The following is a 27,941-nucleotide window of genomic DNA, read 5'->3' as shown; positions in this document are numbered from 1 at the left end:
TGCTGGACGGTGGGCGATGAAAAAGAACCGGAAATCCCACGGCGCCCAACAGGCCGCCAAACCACACTGACTGGCTGGCTGGACCACCGATAACAATTCACCCAACCCATCATCGCCATTAATGTATGCATGCATGCATCGATAGCGAAGCGACTGAATGTCAACAAAAATGCGATTCCAGATCGTTCAGTTCATTAGTAGGATAAGTTTTAACCGTTTTAGCACGAGCTGACCGGGCGTACTCTCACTTACACTAGGGCAACGAACGATCGTGTCGCCAACAGTAATCGGCCGCCGGCCGGGTATGATTCCAATTTATATGGAAATTTCAAATATTTGTTTATATTTTTAATTTTTAATTGTTATTTCTTAGTATATTCGTTGAAAAAACAAACCTTGGGGTATTATCAATACTTATAAAAGAAATTGAAAAAAATGAGATTTTTTTATTTGTCTCTTTTATTTTGCTTATTTTGACGTCGTATAATCATTTTTAATTCATTTTATTCTGTTGCAAAATAACCGCTTTCCTGGCAACCACGGACATTTTCCGACCGGCGCCGAACACAACGCGAGTTGGAAATACGAAGTTCCCGATCGTGTTCCTACTAATCCGGAACCACTACATCAGTATAAGTAACTTTTAAACCGGCCGCCGAGCAGAACGAGTTTTCAGTTCTTCGGAAGCTACGTTCGGGCGCGATCACGAATTTGCAGTGACGAACGAATGATCTAGCGCAACGCTCAACAGGTAGTTATAGTTAGTGTTCATTAGCAGAAGGAAGCGATCGAAGATCGTCATCGGGATCTTTAGTGGTGCAAGTTGAAGAACCTCGTCGATCGGATAAAGGTTTACGTGATAGCGATAGCAATAAAGGAAAAACCTGATTTCAACGCAGTGTCAAGAGTTCTTCGCGATTTGTTGCAGTTGAGCTGTAAGCGACAAGGTAATTCAATTGATGTAGACAATAACGGTGAAGTAGAATCAGTGAATGTTACATTAGAACACGAGAGTAGCGAAATTAAGTGATAATGGCTGAAAATGACGATCAACGTCTCTGTGGAACTTCCAAATTATCGCGTGAATTTACATTGAGAAACTTTCGGCCGCCTTGAAAATCCCAGCAAGTAGCAAATATTTTCGGTTCTAGCATTGCCGAGCAGTGTTCAGGCGCAAAGAAAACGAGTCACAAAATATGGCTTATCATCTAAGGGTCATCGGCGGTGTGAACCTGTAGACACACGAAGGACAACCGCGCTAAAGTTTGTCGGTTTCCGCTCAGAAATCCCGACAGACAAGGAAGATCCAAATCGCGACCTTGTTTCCCAAAAGGGTTTGAGTACCACCGTGGACAATAACAAAATTTGGAAGGGTTTTTTAGGTGGAAAGAAGATGATCACTTACGTTGGTTAGGCGATGAGTAGGGAAAGATGTGTCGATTGATGTAAACATACCGACGGTGATTAATTCGAAATCATTGAGCCGTAACAGCATTCCTATACCAAAGTGGCATGATTGAGGAGAAAACAGCGTTTCGGTTATTGAAGTATGATTTTTGGGATCTGGAATACCTATTAAAAAATTTTAGCAGTTTAGTTAGTGGAATTTACAAAATTTCCAGATATCGTTTACCGCTATAACTACTTCATTACTAAAAGAATTGCGTCCGAGTAACCAGTGGATGCCATAGGATGGTTCATATTCGCACTATTAATGTTTCGTGAAAAATGTTCAAAATGAAAAATTACCAAAGTATTGAAGAACGTTGTAAGTAACAATCGAAATGCGCGTATCAGCGAAATATTTTGTAATTAATATTTTGTGTTATGCAATGTTTTATAGTGAATATTTGTGTGGAAAGTATTTTTGAAGTGAATATTCTGCGAATTCCATAGTAGTAGAATTAAAAAATTAAATCTCACGCTTTTGTTCTTTTGAAACTTTTCTGTTCATTGATACGACGCTGAAAATTGTTACTAGGCATAGCAATTCAATTTAGTCGCTGCAGTTTGTTTAAGAACTAATCAATAAATTATATCGTCATGTAATGTACCACATCCGTGCAAATCAGATAAATAGTTACTGCGAATTATCCATTTTTGTGCAATTTGTTGATAGTGTTTGAGAAATTTAACGTGCAATCGCAATTCGATTCAAATTGGTCTGCTTTAATTCGATTGAATATTTGCTAAAAATTTAATTTCAGTTGTTCCTGGCGGGGAATCAGTTGTCGCTATGGCAATGGGTTTTTCGTAACAGACCAATTTCGGGTCCTATTATGTAAGTCACGTCAAGCAGCACGATTCGACTCACTTTCCTACTGTCGAGTGTCTAGTGCGCTCAATACACGACCAAAACAAAGCAAACTCAGGCGTCATTTGCTGACAGTTGAGTCACTAGCTTTGTAGCGGTCGACTCAGTCGAATTACTCGACAAAATCGCGTCGCGTGTGACTTACATAATACCAAAAGTAGAACAGTCGACCAAAGCTTTGGGTATAACGGTTCTTGAGATATTACCCTTCTTTATCGACATACTTTGTAGTCGGTTATTAGAGTACAGGACAATTACGGGGCTAGCGCAACGATCCTACTGTATCTAGCCGTGCTGACGGGGCCTGCCGAAATTCTAACGATAGACGTTGCATCGTACCCCGAAGCTAACTGGACAGGCCTTACCTACCCAACGTTAAAATTTGATTTTGTTATTGATTATTTATTTTTATTTTTTTTTTAAATATCGTACTGCAGTCTCTATTAAATGGTTAGATGGTACTTTGTTCAAATGTTTTGTGTTTTTCGCAGATTGTTGTTGCAGATGTTTTGTTCAAAAGGAACATCTAGCCAAAATTATTTATTGTTGCAGCGCCTTCGATTAACATCGTACAGACTGAGTATCTTAAATTAGTTTATTTTAATCTTATTATATTCGAGAAGACTGTACTTCTCGAAGTAATCTCCAACTTCGTTGATTACGGGGACGCAAAAATCGAATGGGTTATACCCAGTAAACCATTTGGTTTGTATATCTCGATTGCAACTGAGGTATACGAAATTATATCTGAACGAAAAAGTTATATTTCACGCCATATAAGAACATATATGTACCAAAGTGGAGGCGATATACGTGCGAAAATTTTGACAACTATTTGTAATTCTATTTTGCGCAGTTTTTATAACACGCAACTAAATACTACTGAATATATGATATAGATATAATCAAATATTGCAATTGTCTATCCTGCTTTATAATTCACAGTCATGAATTGTATATGAAGACACGCACAACTGCAAAACAACTTATTGTTCGCTTCGATTTGACATACTCTAATTATTATACAACTCCAATATGAAATTGACATGAAAACGATTTAATGTGAACTTTCTATTACGATTTTGTGTTATCTGGGTAGTGGCCATAGTAAGTTGTATGAGGAATGACCAGCATTTACATATCCCGGAGACATCGCTGGAATGCCTTAACACTAGATATATCAGCTATTTAGTCATTCTGACTAGTACCGCTATACATGTCAATAACATAAAAATATATTTGTTTTTAATCTATATAAAGTAGCATTAGATATATAAAATGTACTCTCTACTTATAGCTACGCTACCAAAGTCATTACATGATATCTGAATGCAAATGTTACATGTTGCATGAATTTTGAGTTAAAATTGCACGACCAGTTAAAATGACTGGTTTGGTATATCTAGTGGTAAAAAAATCTGCTCCAGTAATGCTGAACAATCGGTGGTTCCTTTAATTATGTCGAGGACAAATATTCTCAGCTGATAGAGCTGATAGTAAAACCCAGATCGCAGCTCGACTCCACCCTATCGAGGATGTCAGCTCCCAGCAAATATCGATGGTGCACTGGATTGTTGCCGCGAGTAAAAGATATTGTTTTACTTTTTTGTCATTGACGCGCATTCCGTTGTTACCTCACCAGATTAGCACAGCTTCCAAATCTATCTGCATAATCTTGCAAATTGTAGATCAGTAGACCAAGCACACTGCCATGCGGTACACCAGAAGGACTGTGGAAGGTATTTGATTGTGTAGAATTTACCAATACATGCTGATCGTCAAGTAAGAGGACATCCATTCCACGAGCCACACCGGGAAGCCAATATGCGCTAACTTTGCTATACAGTCAACTTTCGTTCGTTGGGCTATCTTTAACTGGGCTACGTTTTAATCGGGCTCCCGTTAATTAGGCTATAGCCCATCTAAAACGAAGTCAAACGTCATTTCTGACAGCGTATTTTTTCTTCCGAGGGGCTCTTGAATATAGTTCATTTAAGTTTGGAAAATAATTTATACAGAAAATATTAAAATTAATTGAATGGAACACAATTGCATCATATCGTTTTCCGATCACTTATGAACTTGACCCTCCTTTTTTTAGCATCACGGTGAAACAGTTAAAAATGCCAATATATATTAACATTGTAGCATGAAATTCAGCTATATACTTATTAAACAATCTAGAACTAAATTTCAACAATGAAAAGATTAGGTTCCACTTTGATTCTGTATTTAATATAAGTGTATATTTTTATAAACCTTTCTGCGACGATTTCGACAAAAACAATCGATATATCCCTCGGTTTTGACATCTCAGCCCAATTAACGAAAGTCTTTCACTAAACGGGCTAAGAGCTTAGTGCAATTAGCGAAAGTTGACTGTATATAGTGCGGAAAAGTGTAGTTAGTAATTTAACGACATTTAATGAATCCATGCTGGGTCTCGGAAATGATTGATAAAACTGCAGTAAATATCGCGCGGTATATTATCTTCTTTAACACTTTACTAAGGCCGCTAAGAAACTCCCCGGTAGTTGGTGACCCACTTTCGATTGCCACATTTATGGACCGGAATGATGCAAGCTAACTTCCAGGCAAACGAAAATAATCTCTCTGGCAGTGAGCGATTGAAAATTAGTGAAATCGGAAACGCAAGACTAACAGCACAGTTTTTTAAAAGTATCGGAGCGATGTTATCAGTGCCTGATCCTCTGCTCACGTCGACGGCCTCGAGGGCTGTACGAACCTCTTGCGTGAAGAATTGTATAACGGGGAGATTGATATCGTGGGATGGTATGTGATCGAAGCAGTTGCTATTTTGCACCAGTGAGACTCTGTTATACACAATTTCAAAGGAATCCGCGAAGAGATTAGCTGCTTTGCTGTTGGTGTGAACTTCAGTTCCATAGAGATTCATATTGTTCGGAATGCGATTATTCGATTTGAGTTTTCTAACGAAGTCAAATCGAAAGGTATGCTGGATTCTGTTTAACGTCAGACTGGATCCTCGGGATATAGCTGTCGTAGGTTGATTTTACCCTTTTGCGGTAAGTTGCTTCAGCTCTTCGGAGCGATACGCGATCGTCATTAGATTTTGTGAGGAAAAAGCATTTACGATTTTTCGTCAGAGTATTGAGGAAGCTCTGAAGTCCACCATGCCATGGCTTGTTGAAGGTGGATCGTGCTGCTCTTAGCTTTCTCGAAACTAGGTCGCAGATCGTCTCGTTGAAGGGATGGACTGTCCTGTATGTTATTTAAAATCGTTATTGAAAGTGTGATCCGGCGAGGGCTTCGAAACGAGAGGAACCATCTTCAGTAAGAGTAACCAACTCCTAGCCTTCGCAGACGTCCTCGACATCATTACTAGAAACCTTGGGACGGCGGAGGCAATCTACACCAGACTAAAAAAGAAGGCTAGGAGGATAGGGTTAAAAATGAATGCGTCGAAAACCAAATATATGGTAGGAAGAGGCTCCAGAGAAAGCAACGTTTGCCTCCCACGGACTGTGACTATTGACGGCGATAAACTGGAAGTGGTTGCTGAGTTCGTAGATTTGTGATCTCTGATCACCGCCGGCAATAATACAAGTAAGGAGATCCAACGACGCATTCAACCTGGAAATAAAGCCTACGTTTCCCTCCGCATGACGCTTCGATCCAGGCGCATACGCCGCCGCACAAAGCTGATGATGTACAAAACGCTAATCAGACCGATATTCCTCTACGGACTTGAGACAGTAACTTTGCTTACGGAAGACACACGTGCACTTGCCGTATTTGAACGAAATGTGTTGCGGACTATTTTTAGCGGAGTACAAACGGAAGGCGGAGAGTGGCGGAGGCGTATGAATCACGAGCTACAGGCACTGCTTGGAGAGATTCCAATCGTACACCTGGCGAAAGTTGGGAGACTATGGTGGGCCGGCCACGTCGCATGGATGCCGGACGACTGTGCAGTGAAATCCGTTCTCTTCAAGAACCCCACCGGCACCAGGAATAGAGGGGCCCAACGTGCCAGATGGCGCGACCAGATTAAAGCCGACATGCGTGTGTCAAGACGCGCAACGACTTGACGACGAGTAGCCCAGGACCGAGTACAATGGAGGGGAATTCTTGATAGGGCAAGAGCCCATCCGGATTTCGCATGCTAAATCATCATCATTCGAGCGAGGAGAATTTTCTGCAAGCTGGAGGCTAATACATGTTTCCCGTGTATAAAAGTGGTGATCGTCGTGACGTCTGGACCGTGGGCTTACCAACCTTTCCGCTGCTTCGAGCCTGGTCGAAATTATCCTCAGCGAGCGAATTCTACGAGCCATATCTTATATCTCCTTTGACCGGCTACATGTCGATTATTTTCAACGCCAACAGACAACTTGGCTTCATCGCCAAAATAACCAAGCATCCGCATTGCCTGAAGACGTTATATTATTCCCTCGTTAGACCGATCCTTGAAAACGCTTCCGTAATATGGACACCGAACGACGTTACATGGAACTTAAGGTTTGAACATGTCCAAAAAAGATTTATACGGTTAGCTCTCAAAAATCTCCCGTGGTGTGCTCCATGGAATCTTCCAGCGTATCCAGATAGGTGTCAACTGTTTAATCTCGAAACGCTTGCCCGGAAACAAAAGATGCAGCAAGCCACTTTCGTTGTTAAACTGTTCGCTTGCGACATCGATAAGACAACATTGTCAAATGAATTAAAATAAATAAACGAATAAACAAATTGGTAATCTGTTAATGGTAAAAATTTCACGATAGCGCTATTGTTAGATTCTGACTTATGAACGAAAAACGATCAGTCACAATATTGACCTAAACTTACGTTCGCAGAAATAGAGACTTCCGGTCGAACATTTTTGCTAACCCCATGACGTAAAATGTGCCAAAAAACGCTATCGAAATTCCCTCAGTTAGACGGTTAAAACCGTAATAGACCTCGGCTTGTTTGTTTGTTGTCTTTGAGTGACGATACTCATAAAAAGCTGTTGGCATTACTAATTATATTGAATACCACCAGCCAGCCTGTTGCGAGAATAATCAATCAGCTGTTTTGCTCCTACCGGTCTTCCATAGGCATGGCTAGAAGGCGTCACGACCGAACTACTATTTCTTAGAAGTAATGTCCAAGCCAAAAAAGTACCGTCTCCTAAGTATTGACGTCGAAGCAAAGGGGTGCAATCCCATCAGCCCACTTGAACTCAGTTGTCACGAACTTTGGAATCGACACACCCGCTAAACTGCATTCGGGATGATCTCAGCATATTGCTGGAATGGCGCGGGTTTCCCGAAAGTATCAAACCGGTTACCGTGTGCGAAAATATGCTTCGAATCGAAACCTGTCACTTCTTCTAGCGATTATAGATGAAATCCAAAGCCGACACGCGGAATGTTAATCAACCGACGCACACGTTCACAACATCCACGCCGCGGGACGGTGCGATATACAGATGCCTTTCGTTTCGTTTCGGCGCAGGTGTTTATAAGCTGGATTTGTTTTTCCTTACTCGGACTGGAGATCAGATGTGGGTTTTTCGATTCGCGGAATCTTGTTTAGAAGTTGACTCGCGGTAGTAGTTCACAGAAGAAAGGTCATCAATTCTTGTATACTGCAATCGGTGAAAAGTGCAGGACAAGTATAGTAGAAAACATTTTATCCCGTTTTGAAATTGCATTATAAATCATTTTAGCTTCAATTTATTGTTTAACATTTACGTGTAAATTACATTTTATATTAAAGGTTTCTTTCTATGTTCTTTCAGGAATTTCAAAATGAGACTCAAATACACGTTAGGAATAATCCTGCTAGTAACCTTACATCAAACCAACTGCCAAAGGTAAGCAAACGAAAAAACACGATAATAATAGGTGATTGATTATACCAAAACTGCTTGCAGAACCAACTCGGAAGGTTCTACGGATGCCAGCAGTGCCGATATAGTTGCCAACAGTGTCACCAATTTGGCACAGAAAATCAGCCGAGCTATAGTGAGCCAGCGTAGCAAGACGGAAATTTTTTCGCCAGTCAGTATCGCGGGTGCCCTGTCGCTGCTGTTGCTCGGATCCGGCGGTACGACCCGAACAGAACTGATGGACCTGATGGGTTTCTCGAACAATACGATCAATTTCACCGAAATTCACAAAGGCTTCGGAAAACTGTTCCGCGATCTGGTATCCAACGATCCGAGCCTGAAAGCCAGTGTGCCTTGGCGGGAAAATGACACGTGCAACAACGTGGACTACGATGATTTTACTTCGTCGCGGAGCGGGTTGCCGGTGGGAACCAAAGGTCGACGGAATCGGCGTGATGCAGAGTAAGTTGCCGTTCAATATTTTATTCATAGTGTGACGTAGACCTTATCATGCACTCACGAGCAAATTTCAAAATTGAAACTAAACAGACGTTATCATAGTGGTGTGTATTACGCGAGTTGTTCCTATTTAATACTCTACCAAAGCAATTATCCGTCACGTAATTTTCGTCTTTTTCTATGAAGTGAATTGTCATTGTCGCGTTAGTCAAAAATGCGTGCGAACCGAAGATCAATGTACTCGGAAATTGGAAGTAATATCTGAACCAAAAAAAAAACAAGTGACGAAAGTAAAAATCAGTGAAAGTTAAAGTTGCCTTGAACGGAACGAGCGAGGTTTCGCAAAGATCTCAAGGTAAATATCTTTCTGTGTGTTTTATTTGTTATTACCTAATACGTTCTGTTGTAAATATGAATGTGGTAGGAATACAGTGACATTCACTTTAGATGAAACTTAGGTACTAATTGGTAAAATGCATGCACACGCAGGGTGGAACATCCAAAAGCCTAATATTACTAATATTACGCATACATTTAGTTTAAAAGTTCTGGTAACCTAAATTAAAACCATTGGGGCTTATCCTATTCTACATATATTTTGATAGTTGTTCCAAATTACTAAAAGTTCCATGTTTGACCAAATCCTTCACCAGTTTAACTTTTCTGTTAATAATTTCTTTAACAAATAAACCGGTTCTTAAAATTAGTATGCATCGTTTGGGTTGAATATCATACCACCACCGTGGCGAACTAATGCAAAACAACGTATGATAATTGAATTGTTTGCCAGTTTGAATATTTTGGATAACTGCAAAAAATATGAAACCATACTGAAACGTTTCTCCAAGACGTTGTTTTTATGAGAAACAGTCTGCGCCTTCCTCAGACTGTCCGAAGACATAGGTCGAAAGCAGATGAAGAAGATTATGATATATTTGAACTTTATTACTTTTCACATGACCGTACGTTAAATGGGAAAATTAACAAGACAGGCTGCTGTTTGAGTCTCCGAAGTAGGATTTCATGATTTTCCCTAACTTTCTATGATGTTATAAGAAATACAGGGAGTTTTCATATCCTGAATTTTGAAATCTGGGTTTTAATGGTAAATGGTTTACAAATATAATTCCCTAAATTATTTTTTGAATTTCTATTCGTTTTCACAGGAATATATATGAAATCGATTAAAAATAATAATTAAAAAAACATAAAGTTTATGTCAGGCAGTTTGCTTCCATTCCTTTTTGATTACTTCCAAAGTAACCAATAAGCATAACTTCACTACAAATTTTGTTACGTGCTAATGTAAGAACCGACAAATTTACATTTAGTGTAACAGGACAAAACACTTCTTACAAAACGGAAAGTTTACCTTTTAAACCGACCGGTTTCGGGAAATATATTTCCCATCAACGTTGCTTACTTACTTTACTTTTTCGGCGTCAAGCAAATTGATCGAATCTGGACCAAATTTAAGAGTCGTCTCCACGATTCTTGGTCTTGGGCTGCCACTCTCCAGTCGCCCCTAACACCCGCTATTCTAGCATCGTCGTCAACTGCTCGCATCCAACGGGTACGGGGTCTGCTTCGAACTCGACGGCATCTATCGGGCTTCCCGTTGAATATTGTTTTCGCTGGCCTCTCATCCGGCATCTTTGCTACGTGGCCAGCCTGTCGTGTTTTATTCGCTCCACAATATCCGCAACTTTGTATGCTTGGTAAATTTCGTGCTCCATGCGCCTGCGCCCCACTCCATCTTCTAATATGTTGTCAAGCATCGATCGCAGGATCTTACGTTAAAAAATACGCAACCCTTAGAATGTCCTATTGGCAGCCGCTATCCGCCTTTTTACTTCACGGTTCACATCGTTGTCACATGCCACTAACGTTCCAAGGTAAATAAATTCGTTGACCGCTTCAAAAGTAAAAGCAAACGTTCCAAGGTAAATAAATTCGTCGACCGCTTCAAAAGCACCACCACAATTCCAACACCCGCAGGGTTACCACGCTCTCTACCAGCCGCCATACACTTCGTTTTGGCAGAGTTTATGATAAGCACTATCCTCGCAGCTTCCGCCTTCACATGCGTGTACGCCTGTTCCACAGGTTAACACCGATGATATCGATGTCATCCGCGAGCCTTACGAGGATGTGAGATTTCGTGATGATGGTGCCGCTTCTCTGCACGTATCAGCCTAGTTAGTTTTGTTGGAAAACCATGTTCAAGCTTACTTCGCCACAGCTCATTTCGTTTAACTGAATCTCACGCCGCCTTGAAGTCTATGAACAAATGGTGAGTCTGCAAATTGAATTCTCGGAATTTATCGAAGATCTGTCGCAAGTTGAACATTTGGTCCAACGTAGAGCGTCCTTTTCGAAAACCGCACTGGTATTCGCCAGTAAAGGTTTCCTGCAACGGCCTCAGTCTATGACACAGGATACGGCAGAATTTCGTATGCAGAATTGAGAAGAGTGATGCCCCGATAATTGCTGCTTTCGAGTCGGTGGCCCTTTTTGTAAATAGGGCATAAAGGACCTTCCAATCAGTTCGTAGGTAATTCTTCATCAGTCCATACCTTTCGTATAACCTGATGAATTGCACAATACAGCCGTTCGTTCAAGATTTTCAAAAGTTCGGCGGGGATGCCAGCATCACGCCGTTGACGGATTTCCCGAAAACGGTCTGTCTAAAAGTATCCTATCCATTTGTAAGAGATAAGGCTTGAACCTACTTCTTTGGAGCCACAGTATCGCCATTGTCATTGTGCCATGCAGCAACCTCTTCTGAAGGCACTCCCTTTAATAAATTTCCTAGTTCATGGTTTTAGCTGTCAATGTCATGAAAGTTGCTTTTTTCTATGTGGGCATCATCACTTCGACCAATGTTGTGATCTATTGTGATGCCATCCACTTGTTGAATTCGGCACTTCGTACTTTTCACAATATGATCGTGCAACTAAAAAGCAGTTATCTGTCAAACTACACGTGGTTTCCCAGGTGGTTGCTATAAACAAAAATGCAGCGTTGCCGAATGCTAACTCTCTATCTCTGCATTACGTAGATACATTACAAATAAATTCATGCAAATTTGGCTAAACTTTGACTAATTGAACACATTTACATTAAGCTTTTAGTTCGTTTGTAAAAATTGAAATGTTTTTCCCAAAATTTAGCGTACGTGTGAATGCATGTGAAAAGTTCTTTACAGTGATAACGCATCACGTTTTACAATAAATATTGGCAACCAAAAACGAAATTCACTAATCGCATCGCCTCATTCGTTCAATTAGCGAACGAAGTTCGGTTTGAAAACAAGCGCACATGTTCGAATGCGCTTTAAGATAATCTAGCTTTGCTTTTGGCTGTCACTTACGGGTTTTCTCTCCGTTGGCAGACGTCCTCCAAATCAGTACATGACGTACCATAGATTTGGAACAATTCAACAGGTCAGCCAGCCGACTCACGAGCAGATTATCTGGGATTTCATTGCGAATGTGCAGGCTCCATGGACGCCATGATGTAAATAAACTTATTCTGATGCTGAAAACAAACACCTACTTGTTTCTATACACTCTTAATGTAAATCAGTGAAGTTTTGAAAACATTTATTCACTAGCTGAGTACCCGATCTTACTCGAGACCAAACCCCCCCTCCCCGCTCCCTCATCTTTTGTCTCCCAGCGATTAGTACCATCTGTTTATGGTCCAGAAATTTCCATAATGCAAAAAAACCTAAATTTTTACTCATTCAGACGTTTCTCTCCCCTTGTAGTTCTCGTTTTGTTACACAGCCACTTGTACAGCGGCAGGAAATCACTATAATGAAAGAGAATTATTCAAAATATTAATGTTCTCTCTGGAAATTTTTCAAAATATTTTTTCATCGTTCACCAATTTTTCATCATTTAGTTTTTGTTGTATTAGTTAGTACGGTTAAGTTTGAAAGCCTGTAAATAGTAAACTTTTGAAATATTTCTCACTTCAAAATTACTATAAAAATGTTCATGGGTTTAATTGTACCACTGACGAACTGACGTGACACTTAGAAGAAAATCTTTTAAAAACCATCGTCCTGCACCCTCTGTTATGCATGTCGCGGAGTAGCTTGCATTTGCAGTGTTTTATGCTGTAGGGTTTTGTACATTTGAATGGTTTTATATCGAAAACTCAAAGCAACACTCGCGCGCTGCGGTGTGGCCATGTTGCGAAACATGCTTTTTTGAAAAATGAGTGGTTTTTGATTGGACGATGGAATTATCGCGAGTGTCTCGTCTGTTTGTCTGTGATTGTACTAACTAGTATAATCCAAAATATGAGGTACAAACTATTTTCATCTTAAGTTTATACATTTTGAAATCCCCTATAATTATCGAATGCTGATCGATAAAGGATGAATATCTCTTGTTGACAGCGTTCACCTAAGCGGGTCATTAGTGTCCTGCTGAACCCCAAAAAACTTATTGTGTTAAACTCTCTTAAACTATAAATCAGACAAAAAATCTATGGGCAAAAAAGGAAAGTAACGATGAAGTAAAAAAGTGAACTTCAAGTAAACAATTTTACCGTTTAATGGTTTGGAGTAAATAATGAAATTCTTGTGAGTAACACTTACAACACGTAGAATGTATCGCACTCTAGCAGCTCTAGCTTTTTGTCCTAATCGTTGTTCGAAAGCAATTGGCCTTAGATGCTTGTTCATTGGAAATGGTACATCTCTAAAACAGACTGCTTATACCCAAAATCTCAGAGCTCCAACCTACCAATCTACCAAGCAAGCAAACGAATAAAAACAACCTTTTCTCCAACAGCTCACACCTAATTTCTGTTGCGAATGGCGTGTTTGTCAGTCAGGATCTTCAATTGAGCAGAAACTACGCTGAATTGGCAAGGAATTTGTACGACGGAGAGATCCAACAGCTGGAGTTTAGCCGAGATCCTGTGAAAACAGCGACCAGCATCAATCGATGGGTACGGGAGAAAACCAGGAATAAAATTCAGGAAATTGTGTCACCAAACCAAGTTAATGATGTTCCCATAGTGCTGGCAAGTGCTCTTTACTTCAAAGCCAAGTGGGAGACCAAGTTCATCGAATTGGATACCAAGCCAAGACCGTTCTATATTAATGGAAGAGACGAGCCCCCGGTTGATGCAGAAAGTATGGCCACATCTGGATGCTTTGCGTACTACGATGCGAAGGAATTGGATGCAAAAATTGTTGGCTTGCCTTATGAAGAGGGTAAGTCCACCATGTACATTCTGCTGCCAAACAATTCAAATAGAAGGAAGCTACAGTCGATCATTCAAGGACCGTTTAGCTTACAGCAGTTTAATCAGATGATAGATCAAATGAAAGTGAAGACAGGAACGATATTGATGCCAAAGATGAAACTAGAAAACACCGTCAGTTTAAAGGAAGTTTTAGTTGCCCTAGGGTTACGAACAATTTTCGATCCATCTAGCAGCAATCTTTCCGGAATGACTAGAAATAACTACGGTCTTGGAGGTGCGAACAGGCGTAGACCAGGTAGCCCCAAACAGCCGGAAGTGAATACTACGAAACCCACTATGCCTAGTCCAATCACTTTTCCTATCCGATCTGGTCAGCCGGTTGATTCTCAAATTCCAGAGCAAATCGTTCGGTTCCCGGTTGGACCGGATGAGTGTAATTCTATTAATAACTGCAACTTCAATAAGACCTGTAATTGTGATTTAAGCTCCCCCGGTTTCATAGACACACGGGGCTGTCACGGAAAACCATTTTACGTGGCCAGTAAATGTCCTTCGTTTAGCCTAAAGTCCATTACAGGTGCCAGCATGTGCGTGGCTGAAACTTACGATGCATCATCTGAACCGAAATTTGATAGGTGTTACCAGAAAGGATGTTACTTCATTTCAAACACATGCTACTGCTGCATACATAACCCACCGCCAGTTCCAACCGATATACCGAAACCGCAAAAAGTGCAGCAGCTTCCAGCTCAAGAAAACAACCAGCAACAACCACCGCAAACCACTTTCAAACCCTTCGATGTTGCAAATCGATTTAACCCTAACGCCAACCCGAGCAATCCTCCCAGGATTGATTCGGCTCAATGTCAGACAATCCGTCATTGCGAAACTCCGCAAATTTGCCACATCGTAACCCTCTGCCCGTTCGTTAACGATCAGTTCACCCACAACCAAAGGCAGGAGACTCGATTCAAACGCCAGAGTGGAAATGCTGGAACGCCCAACATGTACGTAGGACAAATCATACACAAAATCAGCCTGGACATCAACGAGGAAGGTACCGAGGGCGGTGCGGTCTCCACGGTGGTAATCGATCGCATATCGTCGTCGTTCACGATGCGCCTGGATGGACCGTTTTTGATATACCTACGAAATGATGTCACCAAGTTGCCCCTTTTCTACGGACCGGTGTACGATCCAAGATCCTAGTATCGAGTATGAAGTACGTAACGATAACGATTTTTTTTAATAAAAGAACAGTGAGGATTATAAGTTTTTTCTTTTTTGTGGTGTACTCAATATCGTTAATTTTAAAAACAATGCACTTGAACAATTTTTAATTTCACTTATGTAAGGTACCTCAGACCTCTAATTTCAGCATTTAACTGTTTCGTTGGAAACCAAGTAAGATTTACTGCGAGACTAGGTATCTACTAGACTATTAAATGAGCTATAGCAGAAGATTGGATTTGGCTAAAACTTGGCTACAACTGCTCAAAATACTAATTAACTATACAAACTGAAATAAAGTGGTTGAACTCACACACCCGTATTGTTGTCGGCGGTGACTAGAGGGTTCACCGTTCAAATTCATCGCCGTCAATAGTCATAGTCACTGATGGGCGGCGAACATTATGTTCTCTGGAGCATATATTTGGTTTACGAAGCATTGACTTTCAGACCAACCCTGCTAGCATCCGTTTTTAATCTGGCGTGGATTGCTTCCGCCGTCCCAAGGTGTCTGGTAATAATATCAAGATCGTGTGCGAAGGCTAGGAATTGACTACTTTTGCTAAACATCGCTCCTCTTAATAGCCACAACCTCCTGCGCAATTTGAAGGACTCGAGAGTGCCTCCGAAGCACGTACGTTGCTCATCACTTGTTTCAAGGCAACTTCGATCAGCCGCGTCAGTTTGTTTGGAAAAACGTTCTCGTGCATTGTCTGCCATAACTCCTCACACTCGACTGTATCGTAAGCTGCCTTGAAATCCAGGAAAATACGATGCGTGAGCACGTTGTACTCTCTTACCATTGAGGATAGACGACGTAACAATATCTGGAAGAGCACCTTGTAGACGACGTTGATCAGTACCCAGGTAACCAATAAGCATTAGTATAAGCAGTAAATCAATCGTTTATTAGCATCCCTGGCGTTTTATACTGCAGGTTGCTGTTTATCAGCCTTCTGACTGCATAACTGTTGTAAATTTAAATTCTTCTTGTCAGTAACAAGCTGCAAATAAGCATTGTCAGCACTATAAAAGGACTAGCAGTAAAGTAGCCGCTTATTTTGCCAAAATAGCATTTAAGTAGCATTTAGGGCAACTTAAATGCTTATTGGATTGCATTTAAATTGCATTAGAAATGCTTATTGGGGACCTGGGTAATGTAATGCAGCGGTAATTTCAGCAATCGAACCGATAGAACTGTTTGTAGATCGAACAATAATTCGGCTCCCAATCACGGAAAATTATCCAATGAAGTGCCATTACTCCTTAATTCTACCAGCAGAGAACCGGGGTGGCTCTTGCTGTATCAAGAATTCCTCTCCATTGTGCTCGATCCTGGGCTGTTCATCGCCTATTCGTTAAGCGTCTCGACACACGCAAGTCGGCTTCAACCTTGACGAGCCATCTAGCACGTTGGGCCCCTCTATTCCTGGTGTGGCGGTGTTCTTGAAGAGAACGAATTTCACTGCACAATCGTCCAGCATCCTTGCAACATGGTCAGCCCATTGTAGTCTCCCAACTTTCGCCAGGTGTACGATTGGAATCACTTCAAGTAATGCCTGCAACTCGTGGTTCAGACGCCTTCGCCACTCTCCGCTATCGCTTTGTACTTCGCCAAAAATAGTCCGGCACATCTTTCGTTCAAATACGGCAAATGTATATATGTCTTCCGTAAGCAAAGCTATTGTTTCAAGTGCGTAGAGGACTATCGGTCTGATAAGCGTTTTAGGTATCGTCAGTTTTGTGCAGTGGCGTGTGCTCCTTGATCTAAGCGTCTTGCGAAGAGAAAAGTAGGTAGTTCACTGGAGCCTCTTTCCACCATATAGGGTAACGTATATGTTTTGGCCAGAGCGTTAGGCGAATATATTATTGGCCACTACCATTTGACTTTGCCGTAGGTGGCCAATAACATATACCGCGTAACGCTCTGGCCAAAACATATACGATACCCTATTTGGTTTTCGACGCATTGGGTTACAACCCAATCCTCCTAGTCTCCGCTTTCAGTCTAGCGTAGATTGCTTCCGCCGTCCCAAGTTGAAGTGCCGTTGCCAGTGACTTCTTACCGTTTTTGTAGAGGTCGGCCCTTTCCGGCGGCTGAATTAGTCCTCAGCTGTCCGATTTTTTCGTCAAATCACTTCGACATCGTGAACCGAGAGCCTTTTACCGTTGGTGGGCACTCCCAGATTAACATCCGGTCCGCCTCCCTCTGTTATATCGCTATTATGATGATCACTGAAGAACTACTTCCACCTGTCAAACACCTCGCATTCGTTGGTGATCAAGATTCCCTCCTCGTCCCTCACATATACGGCTTCATGTTTCTTGACATACAGTAATCAGCACTAGGGAGTTGGCAAAAAGGAAAGAAGTTCCTAACAAGGGGGGTGCCGCATAACTCCAGAACACCTTGACCGTATTCCACCAAACTTGGTACACATATTCCTTGACATAAGTGAATCAGCACTGTGGGGTTAACAAAAGGGCAGGGATGGGGGATTTGTGCCTAATAAGAGATGGAAGACAAAATAAATACAAGGGGTTCTGTTTCTCTTGCCTTTACACCAATTGCATTTACGCAAGTGGCTAGGAGACAAAAGGGCGCGGGGGTTATGAAAGGGGAGTTCTACCAACGAAGGATATATAGAAAAAAAACTTTGTTTCCCTGCCGTTATAAGGATTGTCGGAGAACAAATGGGAGGTGGGGTTACCAGGGGGGGGGGGGGGGGCGGGGTGGCGACGAGGGTATATGAAAAAAATGCTTTGTTTCTCGTCTGTTATAGACAGAAGAGGGTGCTGACCGGGAGGGGGTTAACAGAGTGGGGGGACGTGATTATGAATGTATGTTCCGCCATAACTCCGAAACTGCTGTACGATTCTTCATCAAACTTGGCACACATGTTCCTGGACATCAAAAAACAACGTAGGGGGGGGGGGGGGGTTGACAAAAGGGGGAGCGTCCAAAGAAGCAAAGGGGGTTGCGTTTCTCGTTGTGCAAAATACTGAGCGACATGAAGGGGAGGTTTCGCCAAGGAGGCATATATGGAAACAAAGCCTTTGTTTCACTTCCCTCATAAGGATTTTCAGAAAGCAAACAGATGCATAATTAGTTACGTGACAGCAGGGGCAGCTGACCGGAAAGAAGTCAACATGGGTGAGGGACAAGGAGCGTGAGTATGAATGTATGTTCCGCTATAATTCCGGAACGCATGGAACTTGGCAAATATATTTTTTGACATAAAAGAATCAGTGCAGAGGAGTTGACAAACAGGAGAGGCGATCTCTTACAAGTGGGAAGGAAAGTTCAAATGGGAAAAGAAGTGCGGTTCTCTTGCATTTGAAACGATAGCAGTTGTACAAGTGGCTGAACGATAAGAGGTGTCTGAAAGGGGAGACAAAGGGGAGATTAAAAAACATAGAAAAAGCTTTGTCTCGCTTTATAGAGATTGGCAAAAAGAAGGCAGATTTACAAGTGGCTGGGCGACAACAGAAGTGGGAAGCTGACAAGGAGTAGACACATTCAAATGAAGAATACGGATTTTATTTCTTGCATAAAATTTGCATGTAAATTTTCGTTACAATAACAGATGTATTAGTGGCTGAGACAAAGGGGCCCCGAGTAAGATCGGACAATCAGCTAGTTTAAAATAAAACTTAAAATTCAGATTCAAATTTTAATTCTAATTCAAGCTACATAAAGTTGATAAAGATATATTCTTGATTACAAAAAAATCAAAATCTAAATTTACATAATATGACAATTATTAAGTTAAGGTTAGGTAGACTACCATGTCAGCATATTCGTTAAGATTAGGACACGTCAGTCGCATAAGGTAAAAAAAATCGGAATCGGAAGTTAAGAAGATTGGTTGGCCATCCTACTTGATTACTTGATTTTTCCAGACCAAAATATGTTTTTGAACGATCGGTGCTCCACCATTTATTTTTGTCTGGGTATGCAAGTGTTTGTCCTCCTTCTGGCGCCCGTTCCTTCTGTTTAACTTTGTCCTACGTTGCCTTCAGCTGCTCATAGAACGCTTCCTTCTCATCGTCGAGTCGTGCGGACAGTGCACGTTTATGATGGTGTAGTTGTAGTTGACGGTCTTTTATCCTCAAAATGCACATCCTTTCATTGATCGCTTTCAAATCCATCAACTCTGGTCAAATTGAGCCTTACCTTCATACCTTCTCGTCTTTGCTACAGTCTACAGATCTACTACAGTATCACGATGCCAAACTTTCGGGCTTCTAACTGATCAAGCAGCACTCAATCCACGAAATTCAGCGATCAACCTTTCCAGGTACCAAGCATTTATTCCACGACCTTATTTCGTCGATTTTATTCATGTTCAATGTTCCTAATTCAAATTTTCTTGATTTTCTATAATAATTTGGATTAGGTGATTTGCCCTATCAGGGCCACGCTACCGAGTCTCGAGATGGGACTGCCATTTTAGGTGTAATGCCGAGACAACAGATTTCTTAATTCACCCGCCCGCTCTGGATCAAACGCAGTCGTGAGCCGCTCCTAATCTGAGGTACAACCGCTACCTGGGTAGAGGAATCGTTAAGTTGTCAAGAGCCGTCCAGACATGGGGATAGACACCTGTCGGCATACGAACTTAGTTTCCACCGGGGTTGGCAACACCCGATCTCCACTAAGGTTACTCGTATCCCGGGTGGTACCACAAGTTTTTTGGATGAGAGCACAATTTGCGATTCTGTGAGTCACCTGGGTGACTCCGCTCACCTGGGTGACTATACAAATCAAATGGGGCCTGTAAGGTGAGATGAGGGGGACTAAGAATGGGGCATGGGTGAATGGGTGAGAGACATGCGGAGTGAGGTGACTGTAAGAATAGGGTCCAATTTTAGATCGTTAGCGTAAACGAGTTTACAGCCACCATTCAGCAAAGATCTTTGACATCTTTGAAGATAATCGTGAACAGCAGAAATCCCAAACTGCTTCCCTGGGGTGCTTCAATCTTGTGGGGAAATCACGCTCCCAATTTCACATGTAGTGTTCTATCGATATCGGTAATTCATCTCTTCTTAATACGGGAAATATAAGCAATTGTTTCCAGGTTTTTGAGAATTGTCGAGGACAGGAGCTATACCGATTGGTGCAGTCCAAATTCCTTTGCGATTAACTTGTTATTTAGTTTTTATGGTTCACAGAATGACCACCTGGTACTATTATTTTAAGTTCCGTGCACCACCAATACTGGAGTGGATGATTTAGGTTGGTATAACCGTAGGTGTTCGAATTTCGGTCAAAATAGGCAGACATAACATAAAACATGACAGATTTCAGGTTTGTATGTACATATTCATATTTTTTGAAAATTCTATTCCAGCAATGGCATGATATTCTGTAATCGCTAAAAAAGATGTTAATATTACGAATTACAATTAAAAACTAACACTTAGGCCAATCATTGCACGTTATCTTGCATGCTGCTTAACCAAATACGATTGGTAAAACTTTCCTCCAGCTGGGATTTATTTGTTTGTTCGTTCGTCCTCTAGTTTCATGAACTTGGTAGCAATCAATTCAAAAAGAACCTATAAACCTACACATTTACATTATGTATATATCTTTCTACATTCCGTCAATAATAGTAGGTACAATGCATGTTTGGAAATACATATGTCGTGAGAATTGAAAACTGACAAAAAAAAAACAATTTGGGATGTTCCGAACTACCTGATTACACTGATGTAAAAAGTTTATTTTAATTCTTTTCATTTGTAGATTTGACCGCTTTTTGCATGAAATTCACATCGCAAACGGAATCTTTCTGGATAACGCCTTCAATCTGAACCCTACGTACGATCAAACAGCCAAGGAATTGTACCAGAGTGAAGTAGAGAAGCTCGATTTCGTCAACTCTCCACATGACGCAACAAAACATATAAACAATTGGGTCAACCAAAGCACCCACGGTAAAATTCCGGAAATTTTTCCAGGTGCTGTCAGTAGCAATACGATGATGGTAATCGTCAGTGCTCTGTACTTTAAAGCACTGTGGCAGGAAATGTTCATTGAGGGTGGCACAAAGCTTCGAGATTTCTATCCCGACGGGAGAAATCAAGATCCCATCAAGGTGAACATGATGGCTCACGGTGGATGCTTTCCATTCTACCATTCAAATGAGCTAGACGCGAGCATTCTAGGAATTCCCTACAAAAACAAGCTAACCACAATGTATGTAATTAAACCTGACTCTTCCAGTCGACAAGTTCTTCATGAGCTGATAGCTAGATTAGACGGCGAAACAATAAACAACATGATTGATCACATGAAGATGAAGACTGCAGTTATTCTGTTTCCAAAGATGCATGTTACTAGCACGCTCAATTTGAAAAGCACCTTAAAACTCCTAGGCGTAAGATCGCCATTCCATCCGGGGCGCAGTGATCTATCTGCGATTTCTGGATCTGGATCTTCGCCGGAACAGTCAATCCAAGCGCGACCAGCAGTAAACTTACCTTTCTATTCCTCCTACAAAAATAAACAAAAACAACCATCCAACCCAAATCAACTAGTTTTCTCGCGAGTGGACAGCAATACGGACAATGAAGTGACAACATCACTGCCAACGACCCTAGATTCAACCCTGAACGAGGAAGAAACGGATGCTCCCACGACCATGGAAACCATGGAAGTGGTACAGGCAACTAAAAAATCACTGCGATCAGCACGTGATGTATCCTACAAAACTCCACCGGAAACGAAAGGTAAAGCAGATCCCCTAAGCAGCAAAGATTTCTTTTTGAATAAAAGAATCGTAAAACCGACGGGCGGAAAAAAGGCACGTCGATCGCGTCGGGAAGCACTGCAACAGTTGTTCGTCAGTGACGCTATTCACAAGGTAGAGCTGGAAATCAACGAACGCGGAACCGAGGGAGGTGCAGCTACGGCCATAACGTTGAACCGCTCCGGAACCAATGTGGTGTTTCGTGCGGACGAACCATTTTTGCTACTGATTAGAAATGATCAAACCAAACTGCCCCTGTTCTTTGGAGCCGTATATGATCCCAGAGAATAACTGCAATCCATGACCACGGTTGCCTATTGTGACCATTTTGAGGTTCTAAACCAGATTTCATAGCTATAGATACTAAATGGCGCTAGCAGCATATAGCTTTCCCCAAGCGCAGCTCTTCTAAAGTGGCAATTTATGACAACTAAATAGTTATGTACTTTATGTGTAGAGTTAATTATTAAATAAATATTCGTATATAAACTTTTGTCATCCGAAACTTCATTTTTAGAATGACCTAACAATCTACATCCCAGTTGATGTTGATGAAGATTAACAGGGTGATTAAGCTTGTTTGTCAGTAAAATAAAAAGAGAGCTCTGGAATCAACAAACATTTATTTTTCGCAAAAGTTACAAACTGAATTCAACCAAAATAGTAACCAAAAGTGGCTTGTATGATTCCAAAGAGTAACCTTTTGTGATTCCAATTTTACTACAAATAGTATGTATTCCTATGCAAAGTAATCCAATGATGATGATATGAAATTGAGTAAATTCTGACGACACCACTCTTGTGTTGCTCGCCGTTTCCCCCACTTCGATGAAAAGAAGCACAAGTATTCCGTAAAATTCTACCCCGAACCATCACTTTCGACGAAATTTGTAATAGCGTGACAGCCAACTTATCTTTGTAAATATTAGTGGGCTTGTGCGATTATGTGGCAGGTTTTGAAAATCTTGTAACAAATATTTTTTTATTGGAAAAAGTATTTCACAATCCTCGTGCCGCCGGTCGCTGCAGCTCCCTACTTCGCATCCTTCAAAGCCGCCGAGGAACAAACCTCATAATCCCACATTTGTTACAATAGATGGTGCCTTCAATCCTTCACTGTTTTCGAGGAGGCTTATGAACAGAAATCAGTGCTGCCAGCGACAACCTGAAATTATTCTCTAATCATCTTCAACCTCAATCATTATCCTGTTTTTTGTTCATTATCCAACAGTACAGCTAAATGTTGTTTTCAATACATAGATTTTTTGTCAATCACGTCCCGCTTCCTATCGTTTCACATAACAGGAGTTGACACGGCCCGCTCCTGATTCCATAAATAGTTTTATAGACGCTTAAAGCCTGGCTAAAAGTAAATTTAGACGCTACTCGTGCGTCACCGGCTCCCCTTGTGTTAGGAACTGGAACCATTTATGAAGAACTGGAACAAATTTTACCAAAATATTCCACCACGTTGCGGAGCAGTACAGAATGGAACTCGAACGACGTTAAAAATCTTAAACCAAACTCGTGTTGTTAGTCTTTGACCTTGAAACGCGGTCAGGCATTAATATTAATATTTTTTAGAAACGGTGGTTCTACAATTGATAGAGGGACGGAAGGGGAAAGTAATGAAATTTTTTTAAGAGTGGGAATGTGAGGGGGGATTGGTTGCTACGCTTAACAAGTAGTCGTTATTAGAGTGACTATATACAGAGTGGCGACAAGTCATCCCAAATGTATGCAATGCGGTTTTTCCAAGGTTTTTCTTTCTCTTTCCTGCATACGCGTTGGATAGGTCGTCTGCTCGATTGGAATGACACTGACAGATAATTATCATTCCAATTTTGACATTGTCGACACTCTGTATATAGTCACTCTAGTCGTTATGACTCCTACCTTTTGTCCAATGCTGGAAGGTGCATAGGTCGTTAAAAATCTTGGACAAACACCTGGAAAATTCAGAGTGACCTGAATCAAAGTTGACGAAAGTGCTAAAATGTTAACAGAGTGTAAATCGATGTGGAAAGGCATCAAAGTACTTTTAAGAAAACCGGAACTATGGACCGAAGAGGGAAGATATCGTGGTGCGTTAAGTCAAATCCTGGCATTTCCATCCGGGATATGGCTAGAAGGTACGATAACAACTATCAAACGAAACAGAATACTCTCGTTCGAGAAGGCTAAAGGTATTACACGGCCAGTAAACATCTGAATCGGTACTTGAAGCAGAATTTGGTAGCCAAAAAGCATGCTAGGCGTCTGCATGAGTAATTATTGACCAAATTTAAATGTATTATAACAGACGAAGAAAACCTACGTAAGAATGGATTTCAAGCGTGGCGATGTGCCAGGCAGGGAAATTCGTGTTTGCTGATAAATTCGCAACGAAGGCCATGATCTGGCGAAGGAATATGTAGCTGTGGACTGAAGACTGGACCTTTCATCACTTCCTTAACAATGACATCAACTTTATACTTGAAAGAATGCTTGAAAAAACGGATTTGGCCTGGAGTTAAATAAAAAGAACACTTACCCAATTTAATTTTGGATTTGGCCATTCATTCGTAAGCATAAGGGTAACGTTATATTCTGGCCTGATTTAGCCAACTGTCACTAATCTAAAGTGGTGCTAGAGTGGTGTAAAGCTAATGATGTCGATTTCGTACCAAAAGCTATGAACCCTCCAAACTATCCGGAGTTTCGACCCACTGAAAAAATTTGAGCAATTGTCAAACAACGACTTCGGTGAAGTGAGGGAACAGTCAACAGTGCTAGAGAAATATGTTGAAAGTGGAAGAAACATGCTGATTCAGTCGCATTTTCAACTGTGCAGGGTTTGATGAGTTCTATTAAGAAAAAAGTTCGAGATTTTATCAGAACCAGAGAAATGCAATGATGTAGATGTAACATTATGAAACTTAAAGCTGAATAAAAATACTGCAATCAGGTTATTAATGGGTTTTTCTGCGACTCTCCAGTTCCGAGTTATAGATTGTTCTATGCGTCCAAATTTACTTTTAGCCGGGCTTTATGGCTATTGAAGCAATTCCCTGCCTTCTTAAGAACGCGTTTTCAGACGACTTGATATTTTAGTATAAGAACTTTGCGACGGTAAAGCCAGACAGAAAGCAGAGTCCAGGAGGATTGGGTTAAAAGTAAATGTGTCGAACACCTGAAAGTGGCAGGTGAGTACGTGTATTTGGGATCACTAGTTACTGCGGCCGTATCCGGACAACAACACTAGTATAGGAAATCCAGCAACGCATTCAAGCAGAAAATCGGGTCTCTCTTTGCCCTTCACAAAAAAAGCAAATCAAGAGGCTTACGCCGCCGTACGATGCCGAACGCTCATTAGATGCTCGATAGTTCTATATGGATTTAAAGTTGTGACGTTGCTCACGGAGGACACACGAACCCTTACCGTGTTCAAGCAAAAAGTGCTGCGGACATTGGCGGAACTAACGCTCATTTCTAGGAGGGCTATAGCCCCCGGCATTTTTTCGGCCATTTTATTTCGTCGGCATATTAAAATTAAATGCATGCATAGAATCTTGTAATAGTGATGCCATTAATTTTTTTTTTTGTTAGATTAGTCACTTTAACCAGCTTGGGTCATTCGTGACTTCTGCGGGGTTGGGATTTGAACCCGGGTCCTCGACGTGAGAGGCGTAAATGCTAACCACTACGCCGGGACTGACCCCTAAATTAAAAATTACTCTCAAGTGCTTATTATCTAGAGTTGTCTAACTACAGTTTTTTTGCTAAATTTACAAATCCAGGAAAATTTTCCTAGGGGGGGCTAAATCTCTCCTATGGTTTTGACGTCGTTTGTGGCCCCTTAATCATGAAACTTCAGATCAGATCTGAGACTAATTAATACATGGGTGTGATATAGTTTAAATACGTAAAGCACTCGAGTACTAATCGAGAAATTGTGGGTTGAAGTCCCACTGCCACAAACTACGCAATATTTTTAGCCGCAGATCGAACCAAACGCTCCTCTACTTTAATCACGTTTGACCGCGAAAAAGTCAGTAACAATAAAACGAAAAATCAAGAATTTTGTCGTTTTCACTATCTACCATTTGAACGTTTTCCAGAATTCCTGGTTCGCATCAATGAAAAATAAGAAAAGTCATCCTTTATCCTTCATAACGGACACATTTTGAGGGCCATGGTCATCATACGATATCTACCGCCCTAATCGACCTAATCTTTCTTTCTTTCTTTCTTTTTCTTTTCGTTATGCAACATTTTTAGCCAATCGGTAGAGGTCAACATCGGCAACGGACTGTTCGCTCAGTACGGTCAGACCTTCGACGAGAAGTACAAACTGCTGGCCGAGCAGCTTTATCAGAGCAATATGATGTTCCTCAATTATTCGACCAATCCCCAGAAAGCCGTGGCAATCATTAACGATTGGGTACGAGAGCGTACCCGCGGCAAAATTCCGCAAATAGTTAACCAGCTGGACACAGACACGATGCTGGTGATTGCCAATACCCTGTACTTCAAGGCTGAATGGGACGAGCCATTCCTAAAAGACGGCACGAAACAAAGGAAGTTCTTCCCCAATGGACCACAGAAGCCTGCGACTGACGTACTGATGATGGTGCATGGAGGATGCTTTCCGTACTACCACTGGAAAGAAGCGGACGTACGAGTTATAGGCATTCCATACAAAAGGAACTACACCATGTATATCTTTATGCCCGTAAATTCTGACAGAAGTAAACTTGAGGCACTGCGAGAAAAGCTAAATGCCGATAACGTGAATGATATCGTAGCAAAAATGCAAGTTAAAACTGCATCAATACAGTTTCCCAAAATGCACATGCTCAACTCATTCAGTTTAAAGCAGGTTCTCGAGCAGTTGGGTGCATCGAGTATATTCGATAGAGTAGGCAGCGATTTAACTCGTATTCTTGCTGGACCCGGCGCGATTTCCAGAGTCGATTCGTCAAACGTCGATGATATACTGGATTGGTGGGGCGACACCAAGGATAATGCTGAGAAAAAGCTTCAGGAAGCGTTTCCCGATTGTGGCACTATTACCGAGGTAGACGTTGAAAATAAGCAAAAGTGTGAGAAAAACCCAAGGTGTCGCTTCGGTGGTGAAACCTGTTTGTGTTGCCCTAAAACGTTCGGTTTCCGGAAGCGTCGTAATGCCATCGAACAACGTCTTTTCGTCAACGAAGTGATCCATAAAGTCGACGTCGTCGTTAATGAGAAAGGAACTGAGGGTGGGGCAGTTACGGCAACTCTGCTGGATCGTATCACTCCTCAAGTTAATTTCCGTGCAAACGGTCCATTTGTGATGCTGATACGTGACGAGTTGACTAAACTACCTCTTTTCTACGGAAGCGTCTACGAGCCTACATCTTAGTTATTGGAACGCTTTCCGTACAAGTTCCAGTTTCTGTTCCATTAAAATATCTCAATTAATAAAATTCTCAAACTTTGTCGGCAATAAAACGCGTCTATTTTAATTTACTTTTATCACATTTTATCCTTTATCATATCTAAACTCTCCAAATCACATTTCTCCAACTGTTCTATGAAATGATTTAGCTTATCGCGGTTCATTTCGAACCGAACGGTCTTTAGACGATGATCCTTTCCTCGGCAATTCAATGCTACCGTTGCGATCTGCTCGCGCACCGATGCCAGACTGCTGTTGCCCATGATCCACTTGACATCCCAGTCGAACGACTCCATCAGCAGATTGTCCTTTGCGTTAATTTCATTGATCAGAAACTGAGCAATTTCCGACTTACGCTGTTCGACCGTTCTCAGCAAAGTTTGCTGCATATCCTGATTCAGGGCTTGAAAATGCGACTTTAGTTCTGCCTCGTTGATCTCATTCAGACAGTACTGACGGAAAACAGACTCGATCAATTTTATCGTGAAGGAAAAATCATCTCCACCGGCGGGAAGATTGAGCAGTGAGCAAACTTTCCGTCTGGTAACGTCTGTCCTTGGAACCTCCAGCAGATAATCGATAAGCAAGTGAGCTATCTGCAAAAAGCGATAGTATTTTAACAAATATCTAATGTTAAATTTATTCTTTCTTAAATACTCACGGCAAATT

General features: G+C 41.3%; 2 protein-coding genes across 3 annotated transcripts in view; one reads left to right on the top strand and one right to left on the bottom strand.

Moving 5' to 3' along the window:
- The window catches only part of LOC128744034 (serine protease inhibitor 28Dc-like), a 50,020-nt gene that overhangs the window by 13,868 nt on the left and 8,211 nt on the right, over positions 1-27,941 (bottom strand). The window contains exon 2 of one of the 2 annotated variants that reach the window (XM_053840776.1): positions 27,319-27,868. The exons of the other annotated variant lie outside the window; for it this stretch is intronic. Within the exon in view, the coding sequence (XP_053696751.1) occupies positions 27,350-27,868 (519 nt within the window). The 3' untranslated portion in view covers positions 27,319-27,349. Of the gene's footprint in view, positions 1-27,318; positions 27,869-27,941 lie in introns of those variants that run through there. 2 annotated transcript variants of the gene reach the window in all.
- Positions 701-27,323, top strand: LOC128742043 (uncharacterized). Its single transcript, XM_053838225.1, has 5 exons — positions 701-947; positions 8,082-8,156; positions 8,217-8,633; positions 20,845-22,140; positions 26,111-27,323. Exons 2-5 carry the CDS (start codon positions 8,092-8,094, stop codon positions 27,234-27,236), a joined length of 2,904 nt encoding a protein of 967 aa, XP_053694200.1. The 5' UTR covers positions 701-947; positions 8,082-8,091; the 3' UTR covers positions 27,237-27,323.

This window comes from Sabethes cyaneus, chromosome 3 (genome assembly GCF_943734655.1).
Source record: "Sabethes cyaneus chromosome 3, idSabCyanKW18_F2, whole genome shotgun sequence".
Classification (NCBI taxonomy): Eukaryota; Metazoa; Arthropoda; class Insecta; order Diptera; family Culicidae; genus Sabethes; species Sabethes cyaneus.
Note: the sequence above shows the minus strand (reverse complement) of the source record. Positions and strands in the feature narration are given on the sequence as shown.